The following is a 19,265-nucleotide window of genomic DNA, read 5'->3' as shown; positions in this document are numbered from 1 at the left end:
TACACAGGCAGATGATCAGAAGGCAGGCAGCAGACAGGAATAAAACAAGGCGAGGATCAAAAACAGAGCAAAGGCAGACAAAGGAAACGCATTGTAATGTCATGATAACAGTTAACAAGACTCAGCACTGTGTGTCTCAAAGTGAGCTGTATATATGTGTGTGTAATCACCAGTACTTGAGCAGCATCAGCTGTGTGTATGCAATCAGTCAGGATCAGGAACCGGTTGTGTGTGTGGGGCACTACTGGGACCTGTAGTCCAGATTTGTAGTTTGTGTGAAACTGAATGTTTACCAGCAAACTCTAGTGGTTAGATCGCTGGTGATCATGACACACATTAGTTAAAAGACCACTTAATGGTTTAAAACAATTGCATTTTCATTTCAATATAATGTAATTAACCACACAAGAACTATTTTCCTTCACCTTTAAAAGCATTATCTAACATATCAATTATCATCATTCACTTATTCATGTCATATTACGTTAACGCAATGAAATTCTGACAGTGCAAAACATTAAAAATACATTTTCATCTCATTATTCGTATCATTACATACTCAAAATCCATGATCCACAATATTATAAATAAACAAGAAACCATTAAAGATACACAGAACTGTCCATATCCTAATTAATTCCTCTTGGTGTAAGTGATTTTAATTTATCAATCCAGAACTCTTCTCTTTGTAATAATCTTTTAATCAGATCACCTCAACTACTTCCTTAATTCCTATACATTCTAGTTGTTTAACGTCATGTCCGAAATCTATAAAATGTCTTGTTACTGCCAAAGTTATATCGATTTATGTTCACTAATTTGCAACTTTAACTGACCTGATGACTTCCCTATATATATATATATATATATCTTTTGGCATGGACATTTTAACCTATAGACCACATTATGAGTAGAGCAGGTAATACAGGTTTTTATTTTAATGTGGCAAAATTCTGCATTGAAAACAACCTTATTGTATGAATATTTATTACCATTTATTTTATATATGGAGAGTTCTGCTGTGATGTAAATTTCCCATTTGAGATTAATAAAGTCTAAACCAGAGATTCCCAAACTAGGGCCCGCGACAGGGGCGTCACTAGACCAAATTTACTGGGGCACGTGCCCCATTGTTTTCCAGTTTTATTTAAGATTATTTAGAATAATTGTATAATAACAATAATACTTTTTATTTAATAATAAACATTTGTTTTGTATTTATAATATATATACTGCTTGCCTCAGTAGAGCTTTATTTCTAGCAATGCCCCTGGCCAGCGGGCCAAAGTTGGCCCATGCTAACCTTTGAATTTGCCTGCCAACGAATCAGAAGAGATGGAGGGAAGGTTGGGGTGAATCCCTCAAACAGAGATCGTCATTTCTTATTTTACATAAACTTTTGTTTGTTTGTTGAATTGCTGAGCTACAAAAAAAAAAAAATCTGAAATTATATGTTTAAATTAAATGTGAATTAATCAGGGTGAAAATGTTTTCTTTTTGTGTATATATATATATATATATATATATATATATATATATATATATATATATATATATATATATATATATATATATATATATATATATATATATATATATATATATATATATATATTTATATTTATTTATTGTGTTATAAATGAGATATTATTAAATTAGGAAATTATCATGGCAACTTAAATGTAATACAGTTTGGTATATTTAGCTTCTGCCCACTACCCTCAATCAAGTTTGGATTTTGGCCCTTCATAAGAAAATTCTGGGCACCCCTGGTCTAAACAATCAACCAAACAAACTCTTTTTTCTGTTAATATCTTGAGAAAATGAAACAATAAACACATTCTTTTTCCACAGTCTTCTCTGCTCATATTTACGGTGCTAATAGAAATGAATGGTCCTGTATATGTGACCTCTTTTTTCTTGAACTCAGTTACAAAACATGCTTCCTCTTACCGGACAAACTGCTGCAGTTCCCATGACTGCACTATTCTGTGAGGCAGGTATCCATCTTGAGCCCTGGAGTACTCGGCATGTAACTGAGAGGAAAACATATCATTGCTGAAGGCGAGTCATCTCCAGTTACTCATAAATAAACACAAGTGAACATGAAGAACAGCTATTAAAGCCAGATCGCACTTACATGAGTAACGTAGACGTGTGCCTTTAACCCAAAAACTTCTACAATGACCAGTCCAACTGCTTTACCTCCAAACCAGTCGCCATGACTCAGCTGAAATGAACACACACACATAAATACATACACAACAAACAGATAATTTAATTCTCATTAATTGTCAAAGAAACATGTATCATTTTAACATCAGTTACAGTATGAGAAACAAAACACATCTTCGTTTTTCTTTCCCCCAAAAGCAAAAAAAAGAAAAAAAAAACAAACCCAATATCAGAGAAATAAATAAAAAAAAATTAATAATAATAATAATAATAGTAATAGAAATTATATATAGAACATGCAAATAAGAGGTAGATATACCAGAAAAGTTTCAAAAGTCCATGGTGATCTTCTGACAGTATTTTCTCAGGAGTGCAGTAGGAAATAAGTTTGTTGATTTAATGTTTAGTAGATGAAAAGCGAGAAGGTTTCCAGTTAATTAAAAAATTTTCCCCGCCGTTCCTATATATATTTTTTTTATGATGAGATGCATCTAGTAGTTCAGTGTGCCCTAATATCCAGATTCTAGGATCATAGAGTTAGATATCTGTAACATTTGATGACATGTCAATTATATATTCTCAAAAATCAGACAACACAGGACAACTCCAAAAAAGTCTCCTTCAGCTGCACCTTTGACATTTTGAGGATAAATTAGAATTAAACATATGAAGTTTTTTGGGAGTATAATATGACTGATGCAGTATGTTAAATTGGTTTTGCCTGCTGTATGTTTAGTACATTTTAAAGTAGTCTGCATTCTGCTCATAACGCACTAACATATGTGCAGCCAAGACCCTCCTCTCACTTCTGTTTCAAAATAATATGGTATATGTAATACCCCTTGGGGACAATATAATTTTATTATGCATGGCATTTTCAAGTGGTGATAAGGCTGGAATTTTTATATTTGTTTTCTATACTGAATCTGCCACATTATTTTCTTTGTGAAAAGTACACTTATGAATTCATTGAAAATGATTACAGAAATAACACATTAATTGTACCATGTTTCAGATACTTAATGGCTTTACAATTTAAATTATTTTAAATATTCATTCACTGATTCATTTTCTTTTAGGCTTAGTCCCTTTATTAATCAGGGGTTGCCACAGCGGAATGAACCGCCAACTTATCTATCATATGTTTTACACAGCAGATGCCCTTACAGCTGCAACCCAACACTGGGAAACACCCATAAACACTCATTCACACCCACACACTACAGCCAATTTAGCTTATTCAATTCACCTAGTCTGCATGTCTTTGAATTGTGGGGGAAAGTGGAGCACCCAAAGGAAACCCACGCGAATACCGGCAGAACATGCAAACTCCACTTAGAAATGCCAACTGACCCAGCCGAGGCTCGAACCAGCGACCTTCTTGCTATGAGGTGATCGTGCTACCCACTGCTCCACCATGATGCTTATTTTAAATATATTATTGTTTAATATTTTCATTAATGTAGCCAGCTGAACTTACACTTTCTATTGTTTGCTTGACCCACTTAAAGAGTATAAACTCACTCATATGTTTTTTAACCTTTATGAGTTTCTTTCTTCTGTTGAACACAAAAGAAGATATTTTGAAGAATACTGGTTGATTTTACCCATTGACTTCCATAGTAGGAAAAACTAATTACTATGTAGGTCAATGGCAACCATCATCAGCATGATTTAAAACATCGCCTTTTGTGTTGAACTGTTGAACTGAATGATTTCATTTTGAATGACTTCATTTTGATTGAGCTATCTCTTTAAGCATTATTACTACTGGTTTTAAATATGGTTAAATTAAACTGCAAGATGTGCCAACAACAAGCCTTTATGGTAAGATAAAATACATTTTATGGCCATTTTTATTGAAACTTGTATGTCTTACATTCAGATATATTTGTCATTGACTAATTATACTTATAAAGTTGTAGCTGCTCTTGAAAAATGCTAACATTAGCCTGATAGCACTGAAATCCTATGTCCCACTATACAAATCGCCATCGAAAGTCACACCTCCTGAACGTGCACTGGAGAACACCACAACAATACAAACCCCAATAAATGCACTGAAGACAGCATGAGCATTTATAGCAAATAAACTAATCTAAACATTATCCCACTTGCTTTTTGAGCGCTGTCTACTGCAACATCGCTCATAGGAGATAAATGACGTCAGTACGTAATAACCAGTTATGATCTATTACTGAACCGATATCGAATTGTCCCCATCTGCATCGTGGCGCACCGAATACACCCCTAATAGATAGATAGATAGATAGATAGATAGATAGATAGATAGATAGATAGATAGATAGATAGATAGATAGATAGATAGATAGATAGATAGATAGATAGATAGATAGATAGATAGATAGATAGATAGATAGATAGATAGATAGATAGATAGATAGATAGATAGATAGATAGATAGATAGGCAGGCAGGCAGGCAGGCAGGCAGGCAGGCAGACAGACAGACAGACAGATAGATAGATAGATAGATCAGAATGAAGTTTGGTGAAGTAACTGACCATATATGGATATCCATTGAGAGAGTACTGGTAAAGCAGAGCGTCCTGGATTCTGTGTTTGGAGAACACAGCAAGACCACTGCCAATGACCCCACTGAAAACACAACACACACTGTTTACAGACAAGAACATGCAAGATACACTGTAAGCATCCCTCACTGTGGAAGTATCTATGAATACACACATTCCATTATATCATTATATATAAGATTTGAGCTACACTGAATAATAGGGAACGGAGTGCTGCTACAAATTACAGGTAGAGCGGGCAGGGTCTTATTGGTGGTGGTTTTGTGGTGGCTAAGATGTTTCAATACCAGTTGCTAGGCTGTTCAGAGTGGCTGATAAGAGATTATTGACTGGGGTCAAACATTAAGTAAAAACTTTAATAGCTATTCAAAAATCATCCTGCTTCACAATTGGTAAGTAATGCTTCATCAAATTTGTGTTATAACTTGTAAAATGACATATATGAACTGAATGTCAATGTACTGTTCACAGTATAAATGTTTCTAGACCAGATTAGACCTTTGCTGAAGCATGTGTAGTTTGGCCACCTTTATAAAGCTTAGAATTTGCAATAGCTCAATATGTGTATGAAAATAGTACTTTTCTAGTTCCCTGACTAATCTACTACAAACATTTTTATATAGATTTTAATGGACCACCCATTTATATAAAGTAGAAAATATTTTGGAAAAATATTCATAGTAATTCAATTAAATGTACATTTCTCATTTTTAAGGTTGTTCCCAGAGAGGAGACTGACTTATTAAAGGTAAGATTTTACCAGTATTTTTACAATTTACAATAATTTACCCAAATTTAATTTTCTCATATTCTAAAGGTTGCGGCACATTCCCAGAGGCCAGACTGACTTAAAACAGGTAAGATTTTATTAAGCATCTCTTTTTTTCCGCATACAATACAGTAGACTTTCCGTTTACAGTAGACTAATATTTCAGAAAAAAAAAAACCCTTACATGTAATAAAATGTGTAATGTATTTAATTGTCTGTTCTGTTTCTTTTTCAGAAAATCTGATAGATTAAGTTCAGTGAACTTGAAAATGTAAGTTAATGTATTTAAACTAAGCTTGGCAAGTTCTGCTAACTTGATAAGGTAAGTTAACCTATTTAAACTAAACTTTGCAAATCAAGTTAACTTGAAATAAGCAGTTGGGTTAATTATTTAACTCTGTCAACTAAACTATTTTAATTTAAGAAAACTTTGTCAATACAACCTAACTGAGACAATGCAACAAGATGACTTAACTAAGTTGATAAAACAAATAATTTTTTACAGTGTAGTCTATATATAGATTGTGTAAGTTATCGTCATAGTTATATGTAAAGGAATGAGCGTCCTTTAAATTAAATTAAATTTACCAACTCAAAGCTTCTTTTCTCTATCTGAAACAAAAGTCAAACCAGACAACATTCAAGTTATGAATATATGCATACAGTTCATGCTGTTTTTTTTTTTTTTTTTTTTTTGTTTTTTTTAAATACAGGTTGAGCTGTAGGTTCATTGAATTATTTATACTATTTCAGATTGACAGTGTTTAACCAGAGGTGTGTTTACCAAACAACAATGTAATTTGTGGCAAAGTACAATGCATCATTCTATAAACAAAAGATGTACTGACAAGTGTTTTTAGAACTCTAGATCCATAGTATAAACCACTAAACCACTGTTGGAGATCCACAGTCTGTTTCTAACTACAGCTCTAGAGGTGTACTCTAGTTCCAGCCACACACATTTGTGAATGTGTGTTGGAACACTTCAGGAAACACAGTGGCAAACTATGTTTGTAATAACAATCTTATTTGGCTAATGACTGTTTTAGGAAACACACCCCAAAATGGTTCTAATCACATCATAATCACGATTATTTTGGTCATAATTGTAATCACGATTATTCAAAACGATTATCAGTTGAAGTCAAAAATTATTTGTTCTCCTATGAATTTTTTATTTTTATTTTTATAAATATTCCCCAAACGATGTTTAACAGGGCAAGGATTGTTTTACAGTATTTCCTATAATACTTTTTCTTCTGGAGAAAGGCGTATGTTTTATTTTGGATAGAATAAAAGCAGGTTTAAACATTTTGAAACCCATTTTAAGGTCAGTGTTATTAGCCCCCTTAAGCAATATATTACTACTATATTATATTACTAAGCAATATATTACTACTATTGACTTGCCTAATTACACCAATTAGGCCTTTGAATCGCACTTTAATCTGAATACTAGTATCTTGAAAATATCTAGTCAAATATTATGTGCTGTCATCATAGCAAAGATAAAATAAATCAGTTATTAGAAATGAGTTATAAAATCTATTATGTTTAGAAATGGGTTGAAAAAAAATCTTTCCATTAAACAGAAATTGGGGGAAACGAGGGACTATATATCAGGAGAGCTAATAATTCTGACTTCAACTGTATATGTACACTAATAATATTTTCCTCCCTGTAAATAAGGAAAGGGAAATAAATACAATAGAATAAAAATATGAAACAAACTGTGCTTTAATCATCTTTACTGTAAGAAAAAAAATAATAATAATTATAGCTACAACAGTCCTTCACTCAAGAGCAGTAAGTGATTTTGTCCTGTTGCTGTTTGATTAATGATAAAAACAGTTGGCAGCAGGAATATTGTGCACTGTTACTTTAAGAGTAGTGCGATTCTGATTAATGGTTTCACTTTCACGTGTCTTTTGATTCTCATCTCGTTTGTTTATTACACAAATGAGGGTTAATATGAATAATCACTAAACACCGCGTTTTGACACAAATTTGCATGTATTTGACCATTAAAGCGCACACAATAAGATGATTTTAGATATGTGTGCTCTGCTCGTCTCTGAGACTGAGCGCGCATGCACAAAACAGCATGCGATCTCTTTCGCGCTTTTAAAAACATGAATCCCATGCTGCATACGTTAGATTACAGTACATGCTTTTAGTCATTTTCATGTGGAACTGAGCTTTGCAGAGCAACAAATGTACACAACTGGAAAGGGGCGGTATACGATGCAATACTCGTTTTATGTTAAACAATGTTTTTTTCATAATTGTTAGAAGCCAAAATCGAAATCGAATTTTCGATTAATTGCACAGCCCTACATGGCACTTTGTCTTCACTCTAGCGTTTGTCCCTTTCTGAAAGGATCGGATGTCAGAAGCGCTTCAATGATCTTGCACCTTATTAATATGTGCTCAAGAAGTACGTTATTTCAAATATAGACGCTCAGCGAGCTCTCTGGAGAAACTTAAACCACTCGCACTTTTAGACGGGCTCATAAAACAACAACAGGACACGGCAGATTTTGTTCTTCTTGGCTTTGCTGTTGTTTTTCAAGACGGCGACAAGGTTTGTTTGAGCTGGTGTCGACCATGGCTTGTTATTATATGTATATTTTATTATGATGTAATGTCTCGGCTGTGTTTTTAAAAATGGCAGTTCCTTTGTTTTAGTTCTCCTGCTTCTTCAATTGATGTATCTCAGTTAACCAATAGTGTTCAGCTGCGCGTCTAGCTCAGCCTTTTGGTACCCTTTTTTCGTACTAAAAAAACTGATATGGTATGGTTCACTTTTAGGTACCCCTTGACAGTGGAAACAGCCATAAGAGCTTACCAAACTGTACAGTATCATACCACTCAATGGAAATGGGCCGTTTTGTGGCTTTTTTCAGTATTCTTGCATTAAAACATATTTTAACCCCTTTTCTGTAATGTGCAAAATTAAAATTTCAATAAAATTATATTTGGTACATTAACATGCATTCATTACTTCTATTATCTACATTTGTAAGTCATTTGTGTCTCCCAAATGATAAAATACATGATAAAATGAATGTTTTTTATGAATAACTATGTCCTAAATAATTATTTTATGTTCATCGTAGTTATTTTCACTGATTTGCCTTAATAAACATATGTGTTTTTTTTAATTTATTTTTTTTATTTTTATTGAACATATTGTCGTTTGTTTAGAGTGGGTCAATGCAATTTTAGCAGCTCTGCTATAGTATTTTTTCCTTGCAAACATTTTCAATAAGATAATATTTTTTAATAATACCTGCTATAATTTTCATTTCAAAGTTTTTGTCTGCTTGTGTCATTTTATTAGCGTTTGTTTTAACATTTATATAGTCTCTATTAAGTTGTAGCATTTCATTTAAATTTATTTAATTTTGTTATGTATTAAATGAACTAAAAATAAGAAATAGATGTGACAGAAAATGGTTTAGAAATGCACTAATCATACGATAATGTCAAAGATAATGAAAAGATGGCATAAGGGTGAGCCATATTAGCAATCACCACAAATACTGTTAAAGGTTGAAAGCTTATCATTTACCATATGGTTTTGTAAGCATTTCGTTTTCCAGTAGACACATTCGTTTTGCTTCCGAGATAAGTTGATTACAAGTTCTGCTAAATCAGCTTTATTGATTGTATGCCTTAAGAATAGTGCTTTTCTTGTCTCATCATGATAAGGATAAAACATAAAGGTTGACTGAAGATACTCTGTATATGATGGAATAATCAATAAAAAGACTTTTAACTCCTTAAAGGTACAGTGCACCCAAAAATAAAATCACATTGCAGACATTATATCCTTCATGAAACGCACAAAGAGAACTATATACAACTAATTTTGGATATAAACTTCTTGAAATCTTCTGGAAATGTCAAAATGTATCCTTTTGTGTTTCCATTAAAGTAAATGCTTAAGATATGCATGCAGATCTGAATCAACAGTATACACACAAATCAGAGACTGAAATTTAATACCATTTAAGACCATTTTTTTAAGCCTCTGTCCATACATTTTAAGACCACATCGGCAATTTAGGTTTTAAGCGGTAATATTTGCGACATTATAACTTGTAGGATATTTACTGAATACTGTTTGTTAGAAACTAATCGTAAACTAAAACGTTATCCATACAGGCTACTGAAAATAAATGCTAATCTAGCAGTCGGCACCTAAAACTGCAGGAAAAACGGTGTTGTTAACGGTCCTTGGTTACTGCAGTAAACAAAGCAGTGTGATGTCAAATCTAGCAGAAATGTATTGATTTTTATAAACAATACATCATCCCTATATTTGCAGATTAAATACAGGCAATATTTAGCATAATTTAATATCTTGTAAATTACCTTTTAAGACTTTTAAGTACTTTTTAAGGGCGTTACATTTCTCTAAATTGACTTTTCAGTTTTTAATACATTTTAGGAATGTATTAAATACATTACCCTGATGATTTTACCCTGCAGGAATCATACTAATAAATAAGTGAGTCCAAGAAGTTTAAACTTGTGTGAACTGGCCCTTTAAGGAGTGATTTTATTAGCTTTTTTCCATGAATCTCACTCTCTGCACGAGCTCAGGAATGTTTAGTGCGTCCAGCCACTTGATCGCTGATCAGAAGGTTTCAGAGTCTCTCTTTCAAAATCCCAAATGCTTTGAAGTACAAAGCAACATTCAAAGTCCTTCCCGCCCCGGCGAGCTGAACTGACCTCTTGAAATAGTGTGTGTAAGGATGAGAGCAGGAGAGCTTTCTCTTCAGGAACAGGAAATCTCTTTCACTCCACACCTACATCAAGGTCAAAATATATACAGATCAGAAAAAAAGTAGGTTTATGTGCATGCTCAAGTCAATTTATAAGGACATTTAGTTTTTAAAAAAGCTACACAAATACAATTGAATACAATGCAATACAATGTTTTGGAACTCAGCATAAATTTAATATAAACTGCTTTAGCTTCCATGACATTTCAAGAACTAGTATAACTTTTAAATTCCCTAACTTTTTATATTATATTATATTATATTATATTATATTATATTATATTATATTATATTATATTATATTATATTATATTATATTATATTATTAGGTGGGCATAGATAATTTTTTTTTAATCTAGATTAATCTCACTGTAATCTTGGAAATAATCTAGATTAAAATGGCTCATATGAATTTTGCCGAAGGCATTCAGAATATGTGTGCTACCCAAATAACGACTAAAAGTAGGTCTTTGAAAACGGGTTTCTAAAGCCAGGTGGCGCATTAGACCAGGGGCTTATCTCCTGTTTCCAAAATGCACCACAAACTGCATGAGAAACTGTTCTATGATAATTGATGATGAAAATAAATTACTTTCAATAAGATGTACTTGTGTTTACTAACTATTTACTCAGTTAAGCATGAATTTTGAAATGTAGGCCTACATAAGCTCCAAACAGCGTATTTTTTTTTTTTTTTTTGATCACCTTAATCCGACTAAAGTCATAGCTGAACTAAACAGTAATGGAATTAAGATGTGGAGTATGCAAATATTAGTGGCATTATTGAAGTAAACACCGCAATCAAACTATTACCGTCATGTAGGACTTTTCACCATATTTTCCGACAAGATCCACACACGCGGCTGTCAGTAAAGGACCGCACGCACACACACACACACACACACACAAACACGCACATTGCAAACTGTGGAAGTTTTTTTCTTTCCATTTGGCGTGCGTTATTAAATTCCATAACACTCTCACCAGTCCTTACCCCTTACTTGCGTCTAATACCCCAGTTTGTCAAAGGGGCATGAATGAAATGTTCATGAGTGAAGGTGAAACTGCTGAAATGCAGCTAAAGTCACCCAAAATTACAGAAAACTCTTACATGAAAGCACTTCACATAAACACATTAATTATATTATTGTCTATTCAGGCAAATAACTAGATTGCAGATGTCCATGTAAGCGTAGTCAGTAGTGTCTTCGAAGTAAGTGAAAGATCCAGTAGGGCATCCTGCTGATTTGATTCAGAAGGGGACTTGTTTTGTCAGACGGCTCACCGGTTTGACTTTTATTCACCTTCATTTATTTTAAAAAGCACCCGGTCCATTTTATTTGTATATGTTTTACTCGAACGCATAAACTCTAAAGGTGCCTGATAGTTAGATGTGGAGCTAACATTAATCAGATTCACTCTAGTGATCTGCATCCATGTTAGCACGTCACGTTTGATGTGGTAATTTCACAGTAGGAAATTACCTACTGTGGTTCGACAACTCGTTCTCGCCCCCTACAGATCAATTCGGCCAGGTATAAATCCGCGCTAAAATATCAAGGTGAAAGTCGTCATAGCTTGCGTAGAATAGACCCAGCTTCCAACCCAACTTTGAGAATAGATTAACGGCGATATTTTGTTTATCGCCCAATAAGAGTCCCGCGTTAACGCAGCATGTTAACCCCGATAACGGCCCACCACTAATTATATTATATTATATTATATTACATTATATTATATTATATTATATTATATTATATTATATTATATTATATTATATTATATTATATTATATTATATTATATTTTTTTGAGTTTAACTTTGAGGTTAAAGATAAATAAATATAAATAAAGATCAATAAATAAAAAACAGACTTCCAGGTTTTATTACATTTTATGGTACTAACTCCAGAAATATGAATCTTTTTTTATTAAATCTATACATTGACAAAAATACTTATATTTTATATACTCTATTTTATATATTTTATTTTATATATTTCATATATTCCTATATAATATTTACAGTCGCAATCAGAATTATTAGCCCCTCTTTTTAAAATATTTCCCAAATAATGTTTAACAGAGCAAGGACACAGTATGTCTGATAATAATTTTTCTTTTGAAGAAAGTCTTATTTGTTTTATTTTGGCTAGGTTAAAATCAGTTTTTAATAAAAAAAACATTTTAAGCTTAAAATTATTAACAATATTTTTTGATAGTCTACATAACAAACCATTATTATACAATAACTTGCATATTACCCTAACCTGCCTAGTTTAATTAACCTAGTTAATCCTTTAAATGTCACTTTAAGCTGTATAAAAGTGTCTTGAAAAATATCTAGTCAAATATTATTTAGGGTCATCATGGCAAAGATAAAATAAATCGGTTATTAGAAATGAGTTATTAAAGCTATTTAATATTTAATACCATTATGTTTAAAAAAAGTGTTAAAAAATCTTCCATTCTCTCTTGGGAAAAAAAAATAAAATAAACAGGGGGGCTAATAATTCTGATTGCAACTGTATATATTTATATTTAATATTTAATTAAATTTATATAATATTTAATTAATATAATATTTATATTATATACACTTATATTTTTATATTTTCTTATATTATATATACTTTTTGATACTTTTTATTCACCAAAAAATCAGGAAAGCATCATATAGTAATTTCAGAATGATTTATAAAGGATCATGTAAATGGGAAATTAATTGCAACAATATTTCAAAATGTTACTGCTTTACTGTATTTCTAATAAAATATTGCAGCTTCGATGAGCATCTTCTTGACCCCAACTCTTTTCTTTAAAAATATCTGTTTAGAAAGTGCTGTTATTCGTCCATCAAGGAAATTAAGCAAAATCCAGAGCTAAGAGTTGAGTGAGTCCCTGAAGACAGTGGAGGATAAGAGTGTTAGAAGTGTACAGTGTAACCCACTTCCTGCAAGAGTGCGATGTCGTGCTGCTCTCGGCCCAGCAACTCCCCGATCATCTCATACCGCTGCGCACAGAGCTTACTGAGGAACCGAATACCCCTGAAAAACACAAAGACACACTCACTATTGTCTTTCCATTTGCTTTTCACCCATTAAACACATGTGGTTATTATCTGTCCTCCAAATTTACAGTAAACACACACACACAGCAAAACCTGATGAATTCAGGTTACTGCAAAATGTCTCTGGAAACTTATTGCCTCAAAACATTGAGGAAATTAACTTTTAAGCAAGCAGAACTTAGATTCATTTTGTATATACAACAACAACAGCATGTTTATGATGTGTGGTGTGGTACTTATTACAATTGGTAATTACAATTCAATTGCAATATTGAATAAAAAGCTTTGTGCAGATTGTTTGCATAATTTTCACATGTTAGTTAGCAATAGCATGTGTTAATGTAACTCTTTTTTTTTCCAAGAATGAGTATCTTTAACTGAAAAATTTGCTGTCAGATTGCTTTTTTTTTTTTTTTTTGGCTACTTTTTTGTGTGATAATTTGATATGGAATCACTTTAATTGGATGATTGTGCGTTGTGCAGATAACTCCTGTTAATGAATCATTATCATGATGTGAGTCAGAATTCTCAGGTGTTGGTAATTTGTGAATGGGTGCACCAAGTTGGAGATGCACCTTTTAAATGTCTTTGTAGGATGTGTGTCTTATACCCTTTTAAAGGTGATCTATAATGCCACTTTTTACAAGATGTAAAATAAGTGTTCGATATCCCTAGAGTGTGCATGTGAAGTTTCAGCTCACATTCCCCAAGAATAATGTTTTATAACTCTTTGAAACTGCCCCTTTTAGGCTTTGATCCTAATTGTGCCATTTTGGTGACTGTCGCTTTAAATTCAAATGAGATCGTGCTCCCAGCCCTCTTTTCAAAAGAGGGTGGAGCTACAAATGCCTGTGTGTAAGACTCAATAACAATACTAATGCCCTATGCTAATGCGAGAGAGATTGTCACTTATGGCTTTCCCCATCTAATGACATGTACAAAAGAAAAATGCCAATCAAAGAGTTTTTTTTTTATCATTTTATGTTTTTATAAAGTGTGATTTATAAAAATAAAAATACAATGTTTATCATTAGAAGCGGGTTATACTCACAAACTGTTACCATGCACCTGTGTTTAAACCACTTGTAAAAATTATTTTTTGTATAATAGGTTATTTAAGTTTAAACCAGGGCTTAATTTGTGGCGGAACAAGAAATGTTGTGCTGGAACCCCCTGAAATGTAGGCTGTGGCATTGACACAATGCTCAATTGGTACTAGTGGGCCCAAAGTGTGCCAAGAAAAAATCCCGGCCAAAACCATTACACCACCACCACCAGCTTGAATTGTTGATACAAGGCACGGTGATCCATGCTTTCATGTTGTTGATGATAAATTCTGACCCTACCATTTGAATGTTGCAGCAGAAATTGAGACTCATCAGACCAGGCAACGTTTTTTCACTCTTCTATTGTCCAATTTTGGTGAGCCAGTGTGAATTGTAGCCTCAGTTTCTTATTGTTAGCTGACAGGAGTGGCACCCGATGTGGACTTCTGCTGCTGTAGCCCATCTGCCTCAAAGTTCAGCATGTTGTGCATTCAGATATGCTCTTCTGCAGACCTCGGCTGTAACGAGTGGTTATTTGAGTTACTGTTGCCTCTCTATCAGCTCAAACCAGTTTGGCCATTCTCCTCTGGCATCAACAATGCATTTGCGCCCACAGAACTGCCGCTCACTGGATATTTGCATTTTTTCGGACCATTTTCTGTAAACCCTAGAGATGGTTGTGCCTGAAAATACCAGTAGATCAGCAGTTTCTGAAATACTCTGACCACCTAAGTCCCTTAAATCATCTTTCTTTCACATTCTGATGCTCAGTTTGAACTGCAGCAGATCTTCTTGACCATGTCTACATGCCTAAATGCATTGAGTTGCTGCCATGTAAATGGCTGCTTGGAAATTTGCGTTAATGAGCAGTTGGAGAGGTGTACCTAATAAAGCGGCCAGTGACTAAAGACAAACCGAGTCAAATCTACAGTTTTTGAGGCGCAAAAGTGTTCTTGGAATTTTGTAAGATTACTGTTGAACCATTGAAGTAACATTTTTGTTTCTTTTCTGGATGTTGAATGTCTCTGGACCAGTGCTGTCAATTGGAGGGTCAGAGAGCTCTCAGATTGCATTAAAAAAAGATCTTAATTGTCTGAAGATGAATGGAGGTCTCATGGGATTGCATGCGCATGAAGTTAAATAATTAATAACAGAATTTTAATTTTGGGTTGAAAAAGTCAGTAATTTTAAGCTCAGCTTAAGACAATAAAATGTAAATCATCTTGTTTCTATTAAGTACAATGGACTTTTTACATATTTAAGAGAGGCAAAGTCATGTCATTTCAATAAATTTCCTTGTTCAGCTTCACAGTGCTGACCCCATCGTCTCTCAGTTCATGTGACATCACATGCATGCTTTTAATGTTCTGCTGTGTCGTCTAAATCAGAGGAAGTATTGAAAACCACATTTTCAGTCTCAGCTGTGCGCTAGATTACGTCTGTGCTGGAGTTTGGTGTGTTGTTTTGGATGGTGGTGCTGACAGTGCAGAGTGGAGGCCCACACCACTTGTCATGTGACCACTGCAGACTCATGTGCTTCACCTTCACACTCACATCAGAGACTGAGCAGCAGCTAATGCTCAGAGACTGAAAATGACTTAACATCACATGTGTCAGGTGCAGAGATCTGTAGTGGTGTTTAGTATATCTAGAAAGGGTTTTTGGTGTCGCACTGTGTCCAAAAACTGAGGACTTGAAAATAAATGAACGCTTTATTTTAAGGTGTCCTTTACACATTCCCGTGGTAATACCATGAATTATGCAGGATTACATGCAAATAACACTAATCTCAATCTGCATTCTATCCATAACCAATATAGTAAGTACATAATGAAATTGAAACCACGTTAACCACCATCGTGATATTTAAACCACACTGAACTAAACTGAACTGAACTTAAACTCTGAAATCTGGACTTTACTAAAACTATGTTAAGCTGCTTTGACACAATCTACATTGTAAAAAGCTCTATATAAATAAACATTAATTGAATTGAATTTAATAATATTATGTACTACCAGTAGGTAAATGAGTAGTTACACTGTAACAAGGGCACCTTAAAAGTAAGTGTAAATACAAATTATTTTAGCAATGAAACCACACAATATTTTGGAATTGCGCTTCATTAAAAGTTGGGAGCTCTCTCTCTCTCTCTCTCTCTCTCTCTCTCTCTCTCTCTCTCTCTCTCTCTCTCTCTCTCTCTCTCTCTCTCTCTCTCTCTCTCTTTCTGATGGGGGATGGTCTTGACATGTGGATGGTCTTTTCATATTGAAAAGTTAACAAAATTACTTTTTTAGTAGTTTCAAATGACATGTTTTCTAGGTTGCTTGTGTAAATTATGCTACAAAACAGGGTAAAAAGTAAACACAATTAATAAATATCTAATTACTGTTGAATAATAAAAATAATAATAATAATTCTTTAAGGATTTTTGACTAAAACTAATACAAAAAATCTAAATAATGGTTTCCAGGCCTTAAAATATTTGGATTATTAGTTTTCTGAATACTGACAAAAAAAACCCCAAAATTAAAATATGTTTTCAGCATTCTAGCATAAAAAAATGCTGAAATGTTTGTATAGATTATTGAACCACACAATATCCATAATTAAACCTTGGTGGAGTAAATATTTGTTATTTTTCACTTTGTTGACCAAATGACATTTTCTTTAAATGCTGTTTAACCACTGTAACAACAGTATGTTATTTTGAATGTTGGAAAACATTTTATATGATAATAGGATGTTAACATATTGTTTTGTTGTATTGTTTTTTTTTTGTGTGTGTGAAAATACATTATTGTGCTTAACTGTAAATGTATAAAGGACCACTGAAATTTGACTGCCTGCACTACCAAACGGTTGACCATGTTTTTACAGTTTTAAAAAAATGAATGTTAAAGCAATTTACAGAATGACTGTTTTAAATAATAGTTTACACTACACAGCATTGTTGATTTACAAAAAAAAAAAAAAAAAAATCAAACAAACATAATCCTGTTGCACTACTACATTTGATTTTGGTTTTATTGTAAACATGTTAAATGAGAATCTGAAATATTTTATGGCATACTTCAAAAAATAAAGGTGACTTAGTATTCAAAAACAATTATTTTTAATATTTTTTGTTTTAAATCAATTGGTCTTACACTTCAGTATATGACATATACAAGCCGACATATCTATATATATATATAAATATATATCACACACTCAAACCGTCATATCTACCATTTGGTAGAGGTTATTTTAGAAATAATGGGATGTGTTGAAAAAAAAAAAGTGCATTGAGGGTGTTAAGGAGTGTTAGGTGTTTAGAAATGCAATCCATTTTTTTCTTGATGGGGTAGTTAAAGGGTTAAGGACCCATATTATATCATTAAATAAAACAAACAACTGGTATTTTAAAAATGAATTAATTTAACAATAAACATTTTCTAAACATTTAATTAATGTTTCATTTACAGTATTTATACAATTACAGTGACTACAATATAGTTCAGTTTACTTTAATACTTTGCATAAGAGAAGTCAAACTCTAAATATTCGTTTGCCAACGCACACACATTGATTAAAAATACTATTTTATTTAAAAAACTTCTGTAAAACCTTAGACGTGTACAACAGACTCATAAAATATACAGAAATCCATTCATAATTAACTAAGTAAATAAACACAGCGAGCTACGTGTCTGCCAAACTAAACAAGTAAAGACAATTTTCCCCTAATTTTTTTTTGGAACTCACCAGCAGTTGAGGGAGAAGACGCGCAGTTTGCCGGGCTGCTGTGGTGCCATGATGCCGCTTCAGTCCGCTCCTGAAAGAGCCAGTCATTTAAGTGCGCTTTAAAGCCCACTGAACACACACACGGACACACGACCACACTCGCGAGCGCGCGCATCTAGGGGCGGAGCTTTAAACTAATCCACACAACATTCAAACTCATCAGTGACTTTTTATTCGTACATTAAAAGGCTTTACACTGAGAGTCAACACGTATTCCTATAATGTCACACGCTACTTTGTATTAAGAATATGATCTAGGCAAATTTGAGGGCGTGTAAATAAATACCTGCATGGGCCTGCCACTTAAGTCGATGCTCCGCGCGCACATCAGCGGACGCGCGCTCGATACTCGCTCCCGTCGTGAGCGCGCGATTGTGTTCTCTCACTGACTGATCAATAATCATCATCGGCTCGTCAAATGACCTCCACTGTGTCCACTGTATCAGCTAACATTACACAGCACAAACCAGCCCATGCGCAGGACAGCCAGCGCGCATTCTGGGTAATGTAGGCTAGTTAACCCGTTTATTCTCACAGGTAAGTGAGTTTGTGTATTTCACATTTATGAAGTGTTTTATTCCTATTGTTACTCTTGTTATAGCCTTAAAATCTGGAACTGCATATAAACTAAATTATATCGATATTATTATTATTATATTAACTTTATTTGTATAAAATACATCCTCAGTATGTTTTATATATGGATTTTATAAATATGCTGTGGTCATGCTCAGGCACTTCATTAATTATGACATTGTTTAAATCCATTATTTACAATATGGCACTATAATTAACAGGATGAAAACAGGGACATATATTTAACCATTACCATGCTCATTAAGATTTGCTGGAAATGATTTCATTTCAGTGTGTAGACTTAAATCCTGTAAACTTTACACTAACACTTTAAAATAGATTTAAAATCCACCATGCTCTCAAAAATTACTTTTGCTGCTTGTTCAAACTACTTATTTAAAATGAGTTAAAAGGACATGATTGGACATGATTTTTTTTTTTTTTGGGGGGGGGGGGGGGGGGGGGGGAGGAGGGGGCAACTTAATTGTTTCATGTTC

At 33.3% G+C, this 19,265-nt stretch overlaps 1 protein-coding gene across 1 annotated transcript in view; it reads right to left on the bottom strand.

Annotated features, from left to right (window-relative positions):
* The window catches only part of smpd2a (sphingomyelin phosphodiesterase 2a), a 33,589-nt gene extending 14,943 nt beyond the window's left edge, over positions 1-18,646 (bottom strand). Inside the window, exons 1-7 of the mRNA XM_056449941.1 lie at positions 18,479-18,646; positions 18,154-18,223; positions 13,240-13,336; positions 10,238-10,314; positions 4,699-4,792; positions 2,141-2,230; positions 1,954-2,036 (exon numbers count right to left, since the gene is read on the bottom strand). Of these exons, the coding sequence (XP_056305916.1) occupies positions 1,954-2,036; positions 2,141-2,230; positions 4,699-4,792; positions 10,238-10,314; positions 13,240-13,336; positions 18,154-18,203 (491 nt within the window). The 5' untranslated portion in view covers positions 18,204-18,223; positions 18,479-18,646. The remainder of the gene's footprint in view (positions 1-1,953; positions 2,037-2,140; positions 2,231-4,698; positions 4,793-10,237; positions 10,315-13,239; positions 13,337-18,153; positions 18,224-18,478) is intronic.
* Between the last annotated feature and the right edge of the window lie 619 nt (positions 18,647-19,265).

The sequence above is a fragment of the Danio aesculapii genome, chromosome 23 (genome assembly GCF_903798145.1).
Source record: "Danio aesculapii chromosome 23, fDanAes4.1, whole genome shotgun sequence".
NCBI classification, from domain to species: Eukaryota; Metazoa; Chordata; class Actinopteri; order Cypriniformes; family Danionidae; genus Danio; species Danio aesculapii.
Note: the sequence above shows the minus strand (reverse complement) of the source record. Positions and strands in the feature narration are given on the sequence as shown.